Raw genomic sequence first — 19091 nt, 5'->3', positions numbered from 1 at the left:
AGGGCACTGTTGTTACAAGGAGGCAAATCACAGTCAAACCTGCCAGTGGAATTTGGCTGCAGAGCAAGGAAGTAGGAGTCAGAACAGCACCTCCTTATGTAAGGTAGACTGTATGAGACACCAGAGAAGTTGGCATCTGTTATAGGGCGATGAGATGTGTAGTCAATCAAATTGAAGATGACAGATCTGATGAAACTGATCCAGCCCCTGGTGGCCCTCGGCCAGATCAGAGTCACCTCTGTTCCAGAGGGTGCTGCTGGTGTGGTGGATCTGTGGTGGCAAGTCACAGTAACCATCATCATTCAGTATTAAATTTGGGTTATGAAACCTAGATGATGATAAACATACAGATAGACACACACATGAACACACACACAAACACAAGTGTACACACACCTGATTTCACAATATTACCTGCATACTCCGTTGAATATGAAAGATGGTTAATAATCAGGTTAGTCTTACTTACATAAAGCACACATTCTCTACCTTTCTCTTCTCTGTTTCTCTCATAAGCTGTTCTGACCTCCTAAAATAGAAATCCTGATCTAGTCTCCTAGTTCTGGCAAGCAGACATGTGCCCCGAGGCCTGTGTGTGCGCACTTTTTGTGTGTATTGTGTTTTTGGCTTTGCTCTACTGAGCTGCATTAATGTATTGATCATTCATACTGCTGTTATTGTTATTGCTATTGTTATGACCTTTAAAAACAAGTACAGGGACATCACAGGCGTACATTTCTTTATTTCAGTGTCATATCCAAAACACATTATAGTATAAACCGGGGGAAACAGGAGGCTTGGATCCTGTGCTATGTTGAAGCTGATGTTCGTGAGTGTATGTGTGTGTGTGTGTGTGTGTGTGTGTGTGTGTGTGTGTGTGTGTGAGTGTGAGTGTGTGTGAGTGTGAGTGTGTGTGTGTGAGTGTGAGTGTATGTGTGTGTGTGTGTGAGTTTGTGTGGCAACGTGAAGCACAGCTGCCTGTGTGGGTTAGATAAGAGGAGGGATATGAGACGCTGCAGTGAATGTGATTTTGTTCCTAGTCTCAGACCTTCCCCCCGCCCCCCTGTCCCTGCACCCCCACCTCTGACCCCATTCTGATTCTAGTTCTGTTGTTGCCTGGCAGCACAGTTAACCTGCTGACCCCTCCACATTGGCAGATCAATCTTACCGACCGCACAGCCACTGACCTCACTGTTTAATGACCTCTGAGCCGCGAGGGGAGAGCGCTCTGTGTCATCCCACATAACACGAGGCATCCCAGCCCGTCTCTGAAAGAGCTCCAAATCTGCCAAAGCTCAGGATGGCATGTGTATGTGTGTGTGTGTATGTGTGTGTGTGTGTATGTGTGTGTGTGTGTATGTGTGTGCGTGTTTGTGTTTGTGCTGGGCAGGGGAGGTTTAGGGGTTAGAGGGGTTTTCAGGGGTACAAGTGACAACTGTTTTTGCTGACTCAAATCCTACCTGTACCCCAGCATACACCTCTGCAATAAGATACACTCACCCACCCTCACACTTTATCTACAAACCTTGCCTACATCATTTCACTGAAACCTTTACTAGCTATGCCTAACCACTTTCAGAGCCACAATGAAAAACTCCAAAATACACTTGTTTAGTGTGCTCACACCTCCCCATCTGTAAGGGCCATGTTTTGGCATTTCTGCATTAGTTGTAGGACAGAGCCATTTTCCAGACAGCTGCCTGTCTTCTCATCATAGTATGATGCTACCACCCCACCCCCCATCCTCTCATCCATTTGCATCCTGCTCCATCCCCTCCCTCCTCTCTTAAGACCTCTGCACCTGTCTGACATCCTGGACCCATGCTCTCCTCCTGGGCTGGTTCTCCAAGCTCCCTGCTGCTCCCTGCTTCACAGCGTGCTCATGCCACCCATACTGCCCGTGGGCTGGGACGTGCGTAGGGGATTTATTGTGTTATTTTGGGATGCTGTACAATGGGATGCTTAAAAAGTGTGTGTTGCCATGGCAATTGCAGGTTGCTCTCCAGGATGGCTGCGATGAAGGAGCAACAGTTCACTGAAGAGAAACCCCTGTTGCCCGAGCAACGAGGACAGGACACAGAGATGGTGAGTCACTGTTTGTGCCTGAGTGTTTATGTGTGTGTTTTGTACATGTCCATGTGTGTTTTTACCCAAGTGATTATAGGTGTATTTCTTCACAGACCATGTTTGGGTGAATACCTGAATTCTTTTTTTCTAATCAAACTTCTGATAAAAATGTTACTAAGTCATTCAAACTGCACTAACAACAGACATGTCAAGACATGTCATTACAGGTATCCAGAATGCTCCATCAGCCATCATCTCACAGTTGGCACGGCCTCAGCTCCTCCTGCCGTCTCACAAAGTGCACTTGCCATCCCACACTCTAGGGGGCACTGTGGGGACAGTGGTGTGCATCTGACTGACTGCTATTTGTGTGCGGGTGGTGACTGACATGTGTATATACTGACTGAAGCATGATGTATGTGTGTGTGCGTGTGTGTGTGTGTGTGTGTGTGTGTAATGACTGACATTTGTGTGTGTTTGTGTGGCAGCGGCGGAGCAGTGCCGCAGGAGCATTTTTTGTGAATGCGCTGCCCTGTGCGATGCCCCCCACTTGCCCCCCCTGCTCCAGCCGACCTCGCCAACGTTGGCATAGGATGGCACATCAGTGGCTTCACGTCACCCGGCATGGGACCAGCCAGTGCCCGGTAACTACAGCACACAGCCAGCAGTGCCCACTCACAACTACACACACAGGAAAGAGTGTCGGTGCATCCAATCCCTCAGACTCCCACTTTACTGCCATAAACTCCCCGTCCAGTCAGAAAGCGAACTTAACTAACTAATTTACTAATTTAATCAAGATACCGCCATGGTACTGCCATGACCCACTCCATGTTGATTCTGTTAGGGTAGCAACTGTTTGTCTATAGGTCATTTGGTTTTAGTAGTGACACAACATCATAACTTACAGCTTTAGCTTTCAATTCTGATGACAAAAGGCAGTGTGCTTTCAACAGCCACCACATACCAGTGACCCAGCGCCCCCTAGCCATCATGTGTCGTTATTGCACATCAGGTCTTTAAAGCACTGAGAAGAGAGTGACACCTGCTGGTCAGCTGGGGTGGAAAGTCCAGGTTCAGAAATGCAATATCCTCCTCAAGTTTTATAACCTGATCATTTGAAGTTAGTAGCACTTAGTAGCACTGCCCTGAGGTAGGTGGACTGGACCAGGTCAGCAGGGTTCGTTGAATTTGAGGAGGTGAAAGGGTCCTGGCAGGATTTTCATTTGTTTACTAGGATATACTCTTATTTACTTTTCCATTTATGTGGAAACATAGTTAGCTATAAGCCCATTTCTGATTCTGATTCTGATTCTGATTCTGGACTTCATCTCCCATGTTCGCCATGCAGCTCCCAAGGCACCGGTCTCACAGCCTCCTAGACACTGGTCATGCAGCCCCTAAGGGACACTTTACCCTCTCCTGCTCTGCTTTTGTTTGCTCTTGCCTGGACTGATGTGTGTTTGCACAGATGAATGTTTGGGGTTTAACACCAATCCTTGCCTTCTCTATACATGGACTGGTCTCCATCAAACTAATCCCTCTCTTCTGATAATGTTTGCTGGTTTGCACCAACGTTTCTCTTTCTAACAGAGAAGGGTCACCTTGTGTGTGTGTGTGTGTGCGTGTGTGTGCTGAGATGAACTCCGGAATGCAGTCTGTCCAACCCAGGAAGGATGCCACACCTCAGAACCTAACCTGCATCTTCATGACATGCTTCCTTTAACACCTTACACCTTTTTTAACCCCCCCAGGAGAATGTAAGACCTTTCCTTCAAGGGTGGAGCCTTCTTTAGCTGCTGCTCGTGGAGGGTCATGTGATCCTTTAAACCTTGCGTTCCCCAAAATCCAGACTTCACCCTTTTTGGGGTTGAAGGTGGTTACAGTGAGCTTTTTTTTCTAACACATGTGTGTGTCTTCCTGCAGGACAACTGCGAGACTATGACGGTTGTTGGCGACTGGAAGGTAAAACAGTTATTTGGCGTGTGTGTCTGTGTATGTGTATCTGTGGGTTGTGGGTATTTGTAACTGTTTTTTAATGAGTAGGTTTGTGTGTGTGTGTGTGTATGTGTGTGTGTGTGTGTGTGTGTGTGTTTGTGGTCTGAGTACTTTTGAGCTTATGTGCGGCTCTATGACACGCATGCATACATGCACACACACTAGCAACTTGAGCCTGTATGTCTGTAACACACTAATTAACCTCCACCCTGCAAAGTTCAGAAAAAGCTGAGTGTATTCTGAGGAGAGGGAGATTTTACACCGTGTCACTGTCTGACACCACGCTTAACACCTTTTTCATCACCTCTACCTCTGTGAAATGAGTGTGAGTGTGTGTGTGTGTGTGTGTGTGTGTGTGTGTGTGTGTGTGTGTGTGTGTGTGTGTGTGTGTGTGTGTGCACGTGTTTGAGTGTGTGACTTTGTGTGGGAGAGGATGGGGGTCTGTGTGTGAAAAAGAGGAGGTTATAAGGTATGTGTGTTTTTCTCAAGCTCTCGCCTGTGGCACAGGAGTATGACTTGGATGTGAAGTGAAAAGCACAGGAGCTTGTCTCTATTTTATCTTAATAGCATGTAACTGACATCATACAGTTACAATAACATGTTCACATGAACTAATCTGCATTGATTTACATTGGAACTGATGATGCGCAGTAGCTTGTAATTATGAAAGGTAAGAGCTAAGGTAATCACTTTGTATAGTGTAAGACCAGAACAGCAAGGATGAGAAGGAGAGACAGAAAGGACAGGACAAGATGACACCACAGGAACAGGAAGAAGAGAGATGGAGAAAAAGCCCAATACTGATTGCTTTTTATGCCTTTTGTCTGATGGTAAATGTATGTCATTTGGAATATTGTTAAATAGCATTTCACCATTCCTTTGAACACAAAAATAGAAAATACATAAAAAAACACGTACACAAGTAAAAAAATTAAAAAAAAAAAAAATGTAAAATATAATCCTCTCATCTTTTTTGTCTGCAGAGGATTTCAGACAGATGAGTTAACAGTGTATGTGTGCATGTGCGTGCGTGCGTGCGTGCGTGCGTGCGTGCGTGCGTGCGTGCGTGCGTGCGTGCGTGTGTGTGTATTTTGTATGTATTTATATGTGTGTTACGTGACAGATAGCCTGACACTGTTAACCACATTTGCTATTGTTTTTTTGGGAGGCTGCAAGCAAGAAGCAGCTCTGGTGCTGATGAGAGAGATGCTCTGTGTCTGGTTCGTCAGCAATCCAATCAGATGCAGCCACTCTGTGGATGTTAGCCAATCAGAGTCTGCTCCCCACCCCCAAAACTGACCTCACAGATCAGCAGGGAGGGGTGGAGGAGAGAAACAAATACAGACAGACAGACAGAGTGAGGGAGATAGAAAAAAAAGAGAGAGAGACAGAAAGGGAGGGGGAGAGAGGGAGGGAGAGAAAGAGAGAGAGAGAGAGACAAAAAAAGGAGAGAGAGAGATAGCAAGGGGACTGCATAAGAATCCATAGTAAGCGGAGAATCTGGCCCATCTGTCTGCAGAGAGGAGCGGACGCCGCCTCGTCTCTTTCTGTCGCCTTGTCTGCGTCTCTCTCTTTCTCCTCCTCTTCCTCCTACCGACCAAAACATTAAGTAGCCATGCCTGAGTGCTGGGACGGGGTGAGTCTATCCATGTGTGTGTGAGAGAGAGAGAGAGAGAGTGTATCAGAGTGCATGTTTGATTTCTGTATGCTTTAATCCACTTACTTCATCACAAGAATATGGAACAATTATAAACTCTTGAGAAAGAGATTAGATTAGATTAGATTATTAGATTGACTAGATGCACAGATACTGCCCTTCTTCCCTTTAAAAACCTATACAGCTATACATGGGGATATTTCCTATTCATACTGATCTTGTGATTTATGTGTGTGTATGTGTGTCTGTTTGTGTATCTGTGTGTTTTCAGTGTGTTAGTTTATGTCTTCATATCGATCATGCTGTGTAACCTTGAACTAGATAATAATGCTCATAATAACCTTTAAGATCTCATGTCTGCATTAGCCTTTGGGTATTAGAGACACTGTTAATTGTTATTAGGGTAATTCATACTGAAACTCCTTGGTGCTTTATTGATGTAGCGCTGTGTGGTCATGTTCCTGACACACTGACACACTGACATAGTCCTGCTCACACACGTCGACATACACACACGCCCACATGCCCACACACTGCAGCATGCGCCAGGATGCTGAGAAGCCTTCACAGCTGTCTGGGCACAGTGACCTTGATAGAGCAGGGAAGTGTGTGTGTGTGTGTGTGTGTGTGTGTGTGTGTGTGTGTGTGTGTGTGTGTGTGTGTGTGGTGTGTGTGTGTGTGTGTATGTGTTTGTCTACAAACGTTTTTTTAATGCGTTGTAATCACTGTTGAATGTGCACAGTTCATAGACAATATTACCAACACTCACACACACATACACACACACACACACACCTAGAGGACACCTCCATCAGGCAAACAGGAATAACTATGTATGGGTGTGTGTCTGATTCACTCTTCTGTGGAGTGATTCTGGATGCGCCATTTTGGGCACAACTAACAGATGGAGTGAATGTGGGTCAGACACAGCACACAGCACTCACACAGCACACACAAACACACACACCCACACTCACACATTCAAACACAACCACACAATTGTGTGTGTGCGTGCAGTGTAGCTTTCTGTTTGTCTGTCTGTGTGTGTGTGTTTGTGTGTGTGTATGTGTGTGTGTTCTTGTGAGAAACACTCAAATTTGCACAGGGACACACATATGCGCACATCAGATGATGTGGTAAAAATAGGACATTGACCTGAGAGCAGATGAAACTAAGTCACACACACAAACACACACACACACACACAAACACACACACACACACACACACACACACACAAACACACACAATGACCTTTTACGGAGTATAAAGATATTGTACTGTTGTAAGTAGTAGTGATAATTCCAACTATAATGAGACATATTGGGCTTTGTTGCAGGAGCATGATGTTGAGACACCTTATGGGATGCTCCATGTGGTGATAAGAGGGGCCCCCAAAGGAAACAAGCCAGCCATCCTCACATACCATGACGTTGGACTCAACCGTAAGACCACACACACACACACACACACACACACACACACACGCACACACACACACACAGTCTCTAAGGAGAATTCAATCTTTTTTTTTATGTTTCTTATGTTTCTAAATGCACTTTTCCAATATCTAAGTTTTGATGGACAATCAGGAAGAGAGTTTGAGGGTCAAATACAATGTGGCTCACATCCAAATGCACAGCATCCAATTGACCCAGAAAAGGAAGGGATTAGACTTATGAAAGTAGTGTAGCATAATCTGGCTCTGGTTTATACAGGAGAGTGCTGTTCATTTACATTAAATTAATGTTGGATGATGCAGCAAACAAATAATCTGGCGAAGTCTATCTAGTCTTTTGATATTTTGTAATGATAGATCCAGGTACATTGTGAATACACAAGTGAGGATTTCTTCCTCTACTAAATCTGCTTGATGCGTTATGGAAAAGCTGTTCTGATCTATTGCTGCCAAAGAACAGTTGATTTGCTGTGCAGACATGCGGCAGATGACTTTGACCTTGGAGCAGAGAGCTCGTATTTTTAGAGTGAGCTTGACACCTGAACTAATATCGTCTCACCTTCAAGAGGGTCATTTGAAGACTTGATGGACTGAGGGGGGTGGGGGAGAAGGAATGTGTGTTTTGTGAGAGTGAATGTATGTGTGTCTGGTGTATTAGTCTGAGAGAGAAATAGAGATACCTGGATTTAGGTTTTGTGTGAAAGACATTGTGCATTTTGTGTGTGTGTGTGGGTGGGTGTGGGTTGTGCACTCCCTCCCACCTTCCGTATCTTCGACCTGGAAATCTGCATTCTCTTGAGATGATGCAAGTACAAAGAGATGGCAGTGTATATTTGTGTGTGAGGGAGAGAGAGAGAGAGAGTGAAAGAGAAAGTGAGAAAGAGAGAGAGTGAGAGAGAGACCCATCACAATTAATGTGTAAGGATGGGAGGATAAATAAGCAGAAGGGAGAGAGAAAGAGAGAGAGAGAGCGAGGGAGAGACAGAGAAAGAGAGACTGTGTGTGTGTGTGCATGTGGGAGGGAAGGAGAGAGAGAAATGTAGGTCAGAAAAACATCCCAGTCATGTTGTGCTGTCAGTGTGTGTTGGTCATCACTGCGGTACTTTGCTGCAGATGACACGATGCATTAATATGCACCGCCTGTAGCACAGCCCTTCCCGGCATGAGAGAAGGAGGGAGTGAAGGAGAGAGACAGAGGGGTGGGGGGGGGGGAGAGCGTGTGGAAGAGGGAAAGAGAGTGAGAGAAGGAGGAACAGGGAAGGAGGGGAAGGATAAAGAGCAGAAGAGAGAGAGGGAGGAGAGAGATTAAAGAGGGGATAGAAAAACAGAGATGAAGGAGAGCGGAAGGAAAGAGAAAGAGAATGAGCGAGAGAGAGGGAGTGGCCTACTTTCTGCAGTGCAAGGATGTGGGTCAGTTAGTGATGCTGCAGAATGATGAGCCCCGCCCCAGTAGAAACACACACACACACACACACACACTTACCCATACATGCACACACACAAACACAATAAATATGTTTTCCATTGTATTGTGCAACTGCTGTCTGGTGCAATTCTTTCCCATAAGGCACTGTTCTCTGCTACTGATTCTGTATGCTGTTTTCATTTGAATAAAATACAGTAGCAATTTATAGTCATGAATTGGTTTGATTTATTTTCATTTTGCCTGTTCAATAGTTTTATTTTAGCATTTTAGGCTACATGGTCACTCTCTCTGGATGTCTTGTCCTTTACAGAAGAGCACTATAGGGGCGATCAATTGAAGCAAAATTTTAATAAGAAAAATCAATAAATGCATACATTCATAATTTAGCTGCTCTCATTTTGATCCAGAGCAGGGGGGGGGGGGGGGGGGTCTTTTAAATTCTGCAAAAACTCTGTCCTCCAAAATATTCTGATTTTGCAGAACCTAGGGTAAATTAAAGATGACACAATTGTCCAGCAATAATAATTGTATTTAATCCGCTATGAACCTATTGCTACATCAAACCAAAATGGCAAATTAATTGTAATGGGTCTCTCTCTCACTCTTTCTCTCTCTCTCTCTCCTTCCACAGATAAGCTGTGCTTCAACCCTTTCTTCCAGAATGAGGACATGCAGGAGATCACTAAGCACTTTGTGGTGTGCCATGTGGATGCTCCAGGACAGCAGATAGGAGCATCTTCATTCCCACAAGGGTAAGACACACATACACATACACACCACATACATGGTACCCAGTCGGAGATTTCAACTAGAATACCCCCTGAAGTTGGATTTCTGGCTCGGAAAATTGGATGAACCTCACCAACCCCGACTTCAGAATCCAAGAAGGATTCCCCCGCATGTCAACAGTGTGAAAGCTGCATTAATATACTTTATTAGCATTTCTGTCTTAATGTATCTCAATACATTAGTCGTACAACCAGCACTGTACAACTTTTGTCTGTCAACCACTGCCCAATCTGTGGACATCTGTTGCTACGGTGTTTTTATGTGCAAAATAATGCGTAATGCGATGTTATCAACTGGTATTGCTAACATTTGGTAACAATTGCTAACAACATCAATAGGTATTGCATTTGTTTTTTTCGACTTACTGTATTGGAACACGGTCAACTCAGATGAGACGTCATTCCCAGCTCCGAGTTCCGAGGTAAATGGAACACAGCATACTCTATATAACCTGTGCTACTCTGATAACCTGTGTATCATTCTGGCCTTCAGGTACCAGTACCCCACCATGGACCAGCTGGCTAGCATGCTGCCCACTGTCCTGCAGCATTTTGGGTGTGTAGCAGAAGCACACACAGACACACACTCACACGTCTAACAGCCTGATGTGACATGTTCAGAATGTCCCAATTTGTATCATCTTAGCAGTGAAGCATGACTTCTTTTCCCTCCCTTGCAGATTTAAGAGCATTGTGGGAATTGGAGTTGGAGCTGGCGCCTACATCCTGGCCAAATTTGCAGTAAGCATAAGCTCTTTCTTATCTGTCCCTAGTTTGTCCTTCAAATGGAACTCAGGCCCACTGTAATCTACAGTAATAGACTGCTATGTGTACAATGGTGCTTTTTTTTGACCTGATGGAGTCGATGTCATGTGTGTGTTTGTGTGTGTAGTTGCTTTTCCCAGACATGGTGGAGGGGCTTGTCCTGCTCAACATTGACCCTAATGGGAAGGGCTGGATTGACTGGGCAGCAACCAAGGTGAGCAACGCAGCTAACCTTACCAGCTGCGGTCAGTTGCTATAGCAAGCCTTTGATGGCTGAGTGAGGCAGCATAAATCTACCCACTCTTACACCAACTGCCATTTTAAGTATGAGACTGTTACACCAGTAACCATCTTCCAATGTGGCTGTATAAACTATAACTTTCTTCTGACCTGTGCTCTCTCTCACCCTCTCACTCCCACAGCTGTCTGGCCTCACCAGTGCCCTGCCAGAAACAGTCCTGCCCCATCTCTTCAGCCAGGTGAGACCCTGTAATGTGCCAGTGTGTGTTTGTACAAATACTGTAGAGGCACCGTAGAGATCGCTGGTCTGGTGATTTTAACGTGACACTGTGTGTGTGTGTGTGTGTGTGTGTGTGTGTGTGTGTGTGTGTGTGTGTGTGTGTGTGTGTGTGTGTGTGTGTGTGTGTGTGTGTGTGTGTGTGTGTGTGTGTGTGTGTGTGTAATGGCGGTCCTATTTTATTATTCCTTGGAAACACAGTATGCATGCGTTCATCTCTGTGGTGGGCACACTGGTTCATGATATTTATTTCTGGTCATTACTGACACTTAATGTGATTATAACCGGTGGTGTGACATCTGTGTATGTGTGTTTGTTTCCAGGAGGAACTCATGAACAACACTGAGCTGGTTCAGAACTACAGACAGCAGATTAACACCATTAACCAGTTTAACCTGCAGCTATTCTGGAACATGTACAACGGGTACTTCAGTGCACAAAGTAGACAAAAACACACATGCACACACACACACATACACACACACGAGCACACACACACACACACACACACACACACACACACACACACACACACAATACACAATACACTTGAAAGAAGCACAACACAGGAAAGAAGCACAACACAGAACACACTCAAACACAAACATATGCCTTTTAACATACACACTAATGTATACCACTACATACTACACACACATACTGTACACACACTTCTACACAAGCAACATCACACATGTAAAACTGAAATCAGAAAAGAACAGCAGACATCATGTGATACTCCATATCCCATTACACATTTCATGGATCTGTGTGTGTCTGTCTATAGGAGTGTGTGATCTCAAGTGTGTGTGTGTGTGATTTCTCATGGTGATTTTCTGATTTTCTGTACAGCCGTAGGGACCTTGAAATGAACCGCATTGGGTCAGTGCTGAATGCCAAAACACTGAGGTGAGTTTTAGGTATCTGTTTGTAAGCATTTGTGTATATGTATATAAGTCTCTCTCTCTCTCTCTCTCTCTCTCTCTCTCTCTCTGTGTGTGTGTGTGTGTGTGTGTGTGTGTGTGTGTGTGTGTGTGTGTGTGTGTGTGTGTGTGTGTGTGTGTGTGTGTGTGTGTGTGTGTGTGTGTGAATATATACTGATTCTATCTTTTGTTCCAGGTGCACAGTCATGCTGGTTGTTGGGGACAATGCTCCAGCAGAAGAGGGTGTGGTAAGTGTCTCTCTTCCCTTGACTCTCCTTTCATCAGCCCATCACACTCTCTTTTCTTCTTCTGTCTCTTCTCTGTTCCTCTCCTCTCTCTCTCCTCTTTCTGTTTATTGTCCTATTGTCCTGTATCTAATATTCCTGTCTTGTTTTCCTCTGTCTCTATAGGTCGAGTGTAACTCTAAGCTGGATCCAACCAAGACTACCTTCCTTAAGGTGAGAAAGTCACTGATTGTTTATACAATCCAGCAAAGCCTTATGAATTATCATAACACATAACATTTCAGTTATTGAACTAGTGTCATTCAGTTGTCCAATAAGTAAATGTCATATCAAGGAAGTCAACTCTCCTTTGTCTCTACCCACACTCCCCTCCCCTCCCCTCCTCTACTCAAGATGGCCGATTCAGGTGGACTTCCACAGCTCACCCAGGTAAGCCTCGACTTGAAATGATTATATTGAAGTATAGATAGGAACCCTTTAGTACTCTAATAATTCCTTAAGTATATTTTTTCAGCCCTAAAGGTTTTAATAAGTCATTTTAGAATTTGGTAGCAACATTTTACATCTAATCCGAAGGGGCTAAAACTGTTCCGTTGAAACCTTAACATCTTTTAAATATGGCAGTCACCATTTGGTGATACTATAACAATGTAACTATGATAACGGTTTCACTGTATTTGGATGGTCCCCTATAGATTATCTTCAGATGCTCAGATTAAAAAAAAAAAAAAAAAAAACTATCTGTTGAAACCCTGTTAACTACAATGTATGGTTAAGGTTAGGGATCAGGTTTGGTCGAGGTGAAAGGCTGAACTTGAATTCCAGCAAACCATATGTAAAGTCTTTATAGGCATTTTTACCATAATTATAAAAAAAATCATGTTATCCTAAAATGTTAAAACTGTTTGTTCAAAGAAAATTAAATTCAGTATGCTCTTACTGAAGTGGCATTTCCTACATTTGGAAGACAGGTCCAATACTTGCTTTGGGCTAAAATTCCTCTCTAATGTGTTTGTTCTCCAGCCTGGAAAACTGTCTGAGGCATTCAAGTACTTCCTTCAGGGGATGGGATACAGTAAGTACTTGCTTTGCATTTGTGCTTTTCTTGGTGTGTGGAGCCAGACGAGCTTTGATTAGTAGGTCCAGATGTGTCTTTTTTTTTTAAATCAGCAGGGTGATGGACAGACACAGTTGTTGGTCCATGGGGGCTCATTTCACACACCCTGCTATACACACACACACACACACACACACACACACACACACACACACACACACACACACACCACCTCCTTCTCCCTCTGTATCTCTTTCTCTTGTCTATGTATGTGTCTCATTCAATGATGTTTGTGAGTGTGTTATGTATTGTGATGAGTGTGGGCTACTCTTTAATCTTTAACCTTCAGATGAAAGCCTTGTATCACTGTGAGAGTTCTCCTGAATATCTTTATTTTGTGTCTGTGTAGTCCACAGATTGATACACTTTGACAGTGTTGATGTTAAAACAACCTAATCAAGTCAAGAAAAACCTTTTAAAATCTTAAAATCAAATCATGTGACTAAGTCTGATAAAAACAATGTGACTGGTTGCCATTATCAATGTATTACATTTGTAATTCTACCAACAAAATTAGATTAATTCTGTTTTTAGATACAAGGTTATCATCAAACCATGATGTTTTGTGAGTGTCTGAAATGCGTGCATGTATATTGTGTGCATGTATGACTTACATTTGTGATTTATGTGTGTGTGTGTATGTGTGTGTGTTAACCAAGCCCTCTATGTGTTCCTCCCCTCTCAGTTGCATATGTAAAGGATCGCAGGTTGAGTGTGGGGCCAGGTACTTCCTGCTTCCTCCTTCTGCCTCCATGATATCTTTCATCTCAGACATCTGCTCATCTCTCCTCTAGCAGAACCATGGGGTGGGGGTGGGTGGAAGGGGACTATTTTACAAAGCAGCCTTGGTCAGATACCAGATATGCTAACACAAAATTCATAGGCCTGATCCCAATACTCCTCAGTTCCTGATCCATGACACGCACCTAGATGCCAACCAAGCTCATCCCACTGAACTACAAATAATCTGAATTGGTAACAGTCCGCTAGGTCACTTGCTACCACATGGTGATCCATTTTTATTTATTTATTATTAACCGGGCTGGGACCAGTGAATGACATGTTCCTTAGCCAGGGAACAAGTGGGGCTTTGCCAGGCTGTTTTTAGATCAGCTGGGAGAGCTGTTTCCATGTCATGGAGAGCTTGTGGGATCTGGCCCAAGAACAATTGTGGTTTAGTCACCACCAATCCTGCTTGTTCAAGGCCCCCACCCCCTTCACCTCTGCTATCCTCTTCTCTTTTTTCTTCCTTAAGTCCATCACTCTCATATTTCGCTTGTCCCAGCTCTTGGCTTAGCCTGTATGGCATGTAGCTCTACCCTGATTTGCCTTGCATGGCACAGCCTAGCCCGTGAACAATCTTACCAGCAGCCTAGCACAACCCATCCCAGCTACAATTCATCCATAGCCCAGCCCAGCCCAGCTCAAGCCAAAGCCTGTCCTTTCCTCCTAGATCCTACATTATGTTCATACCAAAGCTACACACACACACACACACACTTCTAATGTGCGTTCATCCTCTCAAGGGAAGAGAGAGAGAGAGAGAGAGAGAGAAAAAAAATTAGAGATGATCTTCAGCTCTGAAAAAGGCCTGAAAGTTGGCAGGTGCATGAAACACAAACCTTTGTTTTTGTTGTGTTCTTAAAGCTAACAACTGATTTTGAGGATGGCAGTGTTACCAATATAATTAGTTGTTTACTTAAAGAATGCACAGGTGAGTGGGAATGCAATATGAGGAGAAAGGGAGTCTACATTAGATACATATATAGGAAACACATTACAAATCATATTAGAATTAGACATCACATGGTCCACACCATCATCCCAAGCTGTGCAAGTATACGTTTCAAAGATCCTCTGATTGCAGACACAAACAAGACATTGCAGGTTTAAAATTATACGTATATGTTCTATTTTCTATACCTATAGTCAGCTCTCATTGATCTTTCAATTGTATATAACACATAAGCGCTTTGGGCAGCTATAGAAAACATAGCAACCAGGAAAATAGCAACCCATTTCTCTTAACCCCACCAAAAAAAAAATCAGTACTGCAAATTTGTACCACAGAGCAGGGTCATTTTACATTTTCAATTTCTTTGCTGTAGTTTAGTTTAGGCTATCAACTATTCAACCTCTTCAACTCCTTGCTGTTTTGAAACCACACAGCATGTTGCATCATCCCCCTTAGTTTTTCAGCGGCTCAGAAGAGAGCTCTATATAAACGTCAACCTGTTTCCAGTCTTTCATTTTGTATTGTATTTTGTATTGTATTTTTCTCTCTCTCACACTCTCCAACTGCCCCTTTTCTATCTCTCTCTCTCTCTCTCTCTCTCTCTCTCTCCACAGTGCCCTCAGCGAGTATGACCCGTCTGGCCCGCTCTCGGACGGCGTCGCTGACCAGCGGCAGCTCCCTGGATGCCTCACACTCGCGCGCCTGCACCCAGTCGGACAGTAGTGACGGGGTGGGCCAGCTCAGCCACACCATGGAGGTCTCCTGCTAAACGTGCTCAGAGGGCAGAGAGAGAGAGAGGAGGACAGGGAGCAGAGAGAAGGAGGAGAGAAAATGAGAGTAGGAGGAGAGTCTGGAGAGAAGCAGGGGAAGAGGAAGAGAGAAAAATGAAGAGACAGAGAGGGAGAGGAGAGAAAGAGAGAGAAAGAGATAAAAAGTGGGACGAGAGATGGGTAGAGAGATATGATAGATATGGGGAGGGGTATGGGTTGTGCTGGCTACATTGCTTGGTCACTCTCTATCTCTGACAGTTTTTCTCCTCTTCTTCTCCCTCTCTTTGATTAACTTAGTTCCATCAATCCACCTCCATCCATCTCTGTAAAGTAGATAAAACCCTTCCTTTCCCCCTTCTTTAGACAAAAACTTTGAATTTTGCAATACCACCTGCTTTCATTTTTGTCTTTCTTTTGTCTGTGAGATTGTGAGTATAACCACCTACTGGCCCCACCAAACACCCACTGCCAAACCACACACACATACACACGCACTCACACACTACCAATACACACACACACCAGACACACACACACACACCAACACATAGTTGTCCCATGCAGAGCGTTTCTAAGGGCTTAGAGGGGTGGTACAGATGTTGAGCTCATAACCCAAAGACCAGGAGGAGATTGGCTGGTAGTGAGCTGCTACAGAATAAAGTACACACAGACCCTCTACACGCTGACACTTCACTGAAGGGCTTGAGGCCCTGAGAGACCTGAAGCTATAACCGAGTTCAGGCACCAGGAAGTGGGCATTCGGGCAGAGAAAAACACCTCTGGGTGGTCTGTCCATCCAGCAGACAGACCTCACAGTGGACATTAGGACAGAGAGATGATCTGAGTGTAGAGTCAAGCAGGGTCATGAGGAGTTGGCTCTATCCCTGGGCCTGCAGAGTTCTCCCACTCACCCAAAAGTATCAGAACGAACCAGGTACCTTAGAGGTCATAATGAACTAGGTACCTTAATCACAGCCGAGTTTACACCCAGCCTAGCCCGTGAACAATATTACCAGCAGCCTAGCACAACACATCCCAGCTACAATTCATCTATAGCCCAGCCCAGCCCAGCCCAGCCACAGCCCAGCTCAAGCCAAAGCATGTCCTCTCCTCCTAGATCCTACATTATGTTTATACCAAAGCTACAAACACACACACACACACACACACACACACACACACACACACACACACACACACACACACACACACACACACACACACACACACACAGACAAACACTTTCACGTACACACACAGAAACAGACAGGTCTACTATGAGACCACATGTTGCGGACTGAGAATCAGCCCTCTTGGGGACAGCAGACATGCAGACAGATGCACATACAGGCCGACACGTACAAACACATTCTGGGGCTAATGTGGCTAACATTAGTCTGACTCACTATACGGTCCATGGGGTGGTCCCCATCACACACAGGTACAGGTAGAGATCAGACATCCGCCAAGAGGAGGAGACAGCAACTAACATTGGGATGGGATATGGCCCTGCTCTGTTGAGATGGAGGGAAGCTTTTCCATGTCTGTCTATAAGTGGCGGGGCTATCTGGAGCTAGCTGCTCCAAGCTCAGAATGTAGGGTAACGCCCGCCCTCAAACCACCCTCCCTCATACAACGTGGTGCCCCGCCACTCACAGATATTCCAAGTAGCCCCCCCCCCCCACTTACCATGTGGCCGTGAAACCCCATACAACATGAAGCTCTACAGTTACACACAACACTAAACTCTAAACTCTACACTCTTCATTACACAGTACCAGCCTCTACACAGACATGCTCCTAGACTCCTATGACAGGGTGCCCAGTGTTCACAGACATGGCCTTAAACTCATCTCATTTGGTGCCCAGTCCTAAGTCTCCTCTCTTTTCCCAAAAAGCTGCTGCTGCTGCATCCACATATGTGCTAAACACAAACACAAAAATCCACAGTAGTTGAAATGGGACTAGAACGGGAGAAGAGTCTGGCACTTTATGAGTATGAGAACCCACACAAGTATGAACAACATGAGAATAGGAAACAGTTGACCATGTCAGACGTGCTTTACTGCAGATAGTGAGGTGAAAGAGAGGAAATAGAGGAACAAACAACTGTCTTTGTGTGAGTGTGTGTGTGTGTTTGTGTGTGTGAGTGAATACGTGCAAGTTAGGAATACATCCTCAGAGAAAGATATTGTCAGAACAGTGTCACTAGTTATTTACACAGGCTGACCACCTCTTTGCAAAGAACTTGGGACACACACATACACACTCACATACACATGTGTAAACACATACACAAGCTCTCTCTACCCTCTTCTCTCTTACATATAAATATATAATATTTAAAATGTATTTGACTCATCCACTCCTTGCTTTCGTTTGCATGATCTGTTAGTCATGATGGTACAAGCCTGTGCAATTGTCTTACCTCCGTGTGACGTAGAGAATATTTTGCCTGTGGCTCCTGAATGTACTAGCTTTGAAAGCGCTGTACAGTCCCTAACCGTCCTCCACTCCTGCCCAGAGCTCCCTACTCTCTAGGTCCCTTGTTGTTTTGTTTCATTTAACTCTTTCGTTCCCCAGACAGCACCTCTGCTGTCCATCTCTGGTTGAGACCCGGTCCTAATCTGGAGCTGAGGCCTCATCCCGGCCAAGGCTCCAGCTCCACGTGTGTCATAGCAATGGAGCACCACTCCATTCTTAAAATGAGTTCTCCTCTTTTTATATTTCTAATTAGTATCTCGTCTCTGGTCGTTTAGGGGCTCTTGATGTTTTATTGATATTCATAATAATACTATTATCATTACTACTTTTAGCATAACTACATTTGTAATGAGAAATACGTTGTGTTAATGGACTGACTGATTTGTAGTTGGAGTCTGCCTGCCCTGACAGGAGCTGACTCAAGGTATAAATCAACTCCTTTCTGGGTGAGTCCACACCGAAGTCATGACAGCAGGAACAGAGTCCTGTCTGCCTCTTCATAGCTACAGCGTTAATGGAATATGTACAGGATATCTATACAGAAACTGTCACTTTGTGTTCCAAATATGAAGCAAATAAAGAATTATAGAAAGCCGTTTTGTGTCCTGGATTGATTCTACTTTGTTGTTTGAGCCATGTCTTGGAAGTTGTCATGAATGGCAAAATAATTGTTTGTATCTAAATCCATCGTTACATCTTCTTGATTGCAATTATGCAGTCATTTCTACAAAAGATTGGCACGGCAAACTAAGTACTTTTTTTTCACTTCTCCAAACCCTGACCTTCCACAATCATCTTTCAGTGTGACCGTGATAATAAGTCAATCACTGAACCTCCTGAAGTCATGGCCTCAGTGTCCTCGTTCAGCATTTTCATATGACTGATCACGACGCACATGTACAAATGCACTGAAGCTTGAGTTTTGATCAATGGAAATGTATCCAGAATATTTTGGCACAATGCTATTTCTGAAATATTATTAAGTCTAAATGTGGTTTACTATTAATATAACCGATACTGAAAACTTAAAAAGTGTATTCAGTGTGACTAGACCTGAATATATCTCCCTCAAAGGTAAGATGACTACAGGCATATAACCTCTGGTCTGAAGTTGTCTGTCTAGTCTGGTTGTAGTCAAGA

At 44.3% G+C, this 19091-nt stretch overlaps 1 protein-coding gene across 8 annotated transcripts in view; it reads left to right on the top strand.

The window, feature by feature from the left end:
• The window catches only part of ndrg4 (NDRG family member 4), a 23575-nt gene extending 5029 nt beyond the window's left edge, over window positions 1-18546 (top strand). For 2 of the 8 annotated variants that reach the window (XM_031564569.2, XM_031564566.2), the window contains 17 exons: window positions 1995-2085; window positions 2556-2711; window positions 3994-4032; window positions 7062-7167; window positions 9239-9359; window positions 9889-9951; window positions 10076-10136; window positions 10288-10374; window positions 10583-10639; window positions 11001-11101; window positions 11530-11586; window positions 11797-11848; window positions 12011-12058; window positions 12239-12274; window positions 12869-12920; window positions 13648-13686; window positions 15312-18546. In XM_031564569.2, the coding sequence (XP_031420429.1) occupies window positions 2008-2085; window positions 2556-2711; window positions 3994-4032; window positions 7062-7167; window positions 9239-9359; window positions 9889-9951; window positions 10076-10136; window positions 10288-10374; window positions 10583-10639; window positions 11001-11101; window positions 11530-11586; window positions 11797-11848; window positions 12011-12058; window positions 12239-12274; window positions 12869-12920; window positions 13648-13686; window positions 15312-15466 (1308 nt within the window). In that variant the 5' untranslated portion in view covers window positions 1995-2007 and the 3' untranslated portion in view covers window positions 15467-18546. Of the gene's footprint in view, window positions 1-1994; window positions 2086-2555; window positions 2712-3993; window positions 4033-5613; window positions 5702-7061; window positions 7168-9238; window positions 9360-9888; window positions 9952-10075; window positions 10137-10287; window positions 10375-10582; window positions 10640-11000; window positions 11102-11529; window positions 11587-11796; window positions 11849-12010; window positions 12059-12238; window positions 12275-12868; window positions 12921-13647; window positions 13687-15311 lie in introns of those variants that run through there. The other 6 variants (XM_031564570.2, XM_042703669.1, XM_031564567.2 and 3 more) reach the window with 5 other exon arrangements.
• Window positions 18547-19091: the final 545 nt, after the last annotated feature.

Source organism: Clupea harengus, chromosome 3, assembly GCF_900700415.2.
Source record: "Clupea harengus chromosome 3, Ch_v2.0.2, whole genome shotgun sequence".
In the NCBI taxonomy this organism is placed as follows: Eukaryota; Metazoa; Chordata; class Actinopteri; order Clupeiformes; family Clupeidae; genus Clupea; species Clupea harengus.
This window is presented reverse-complemented; position numbering and strand designations above follow the sequence as displayed.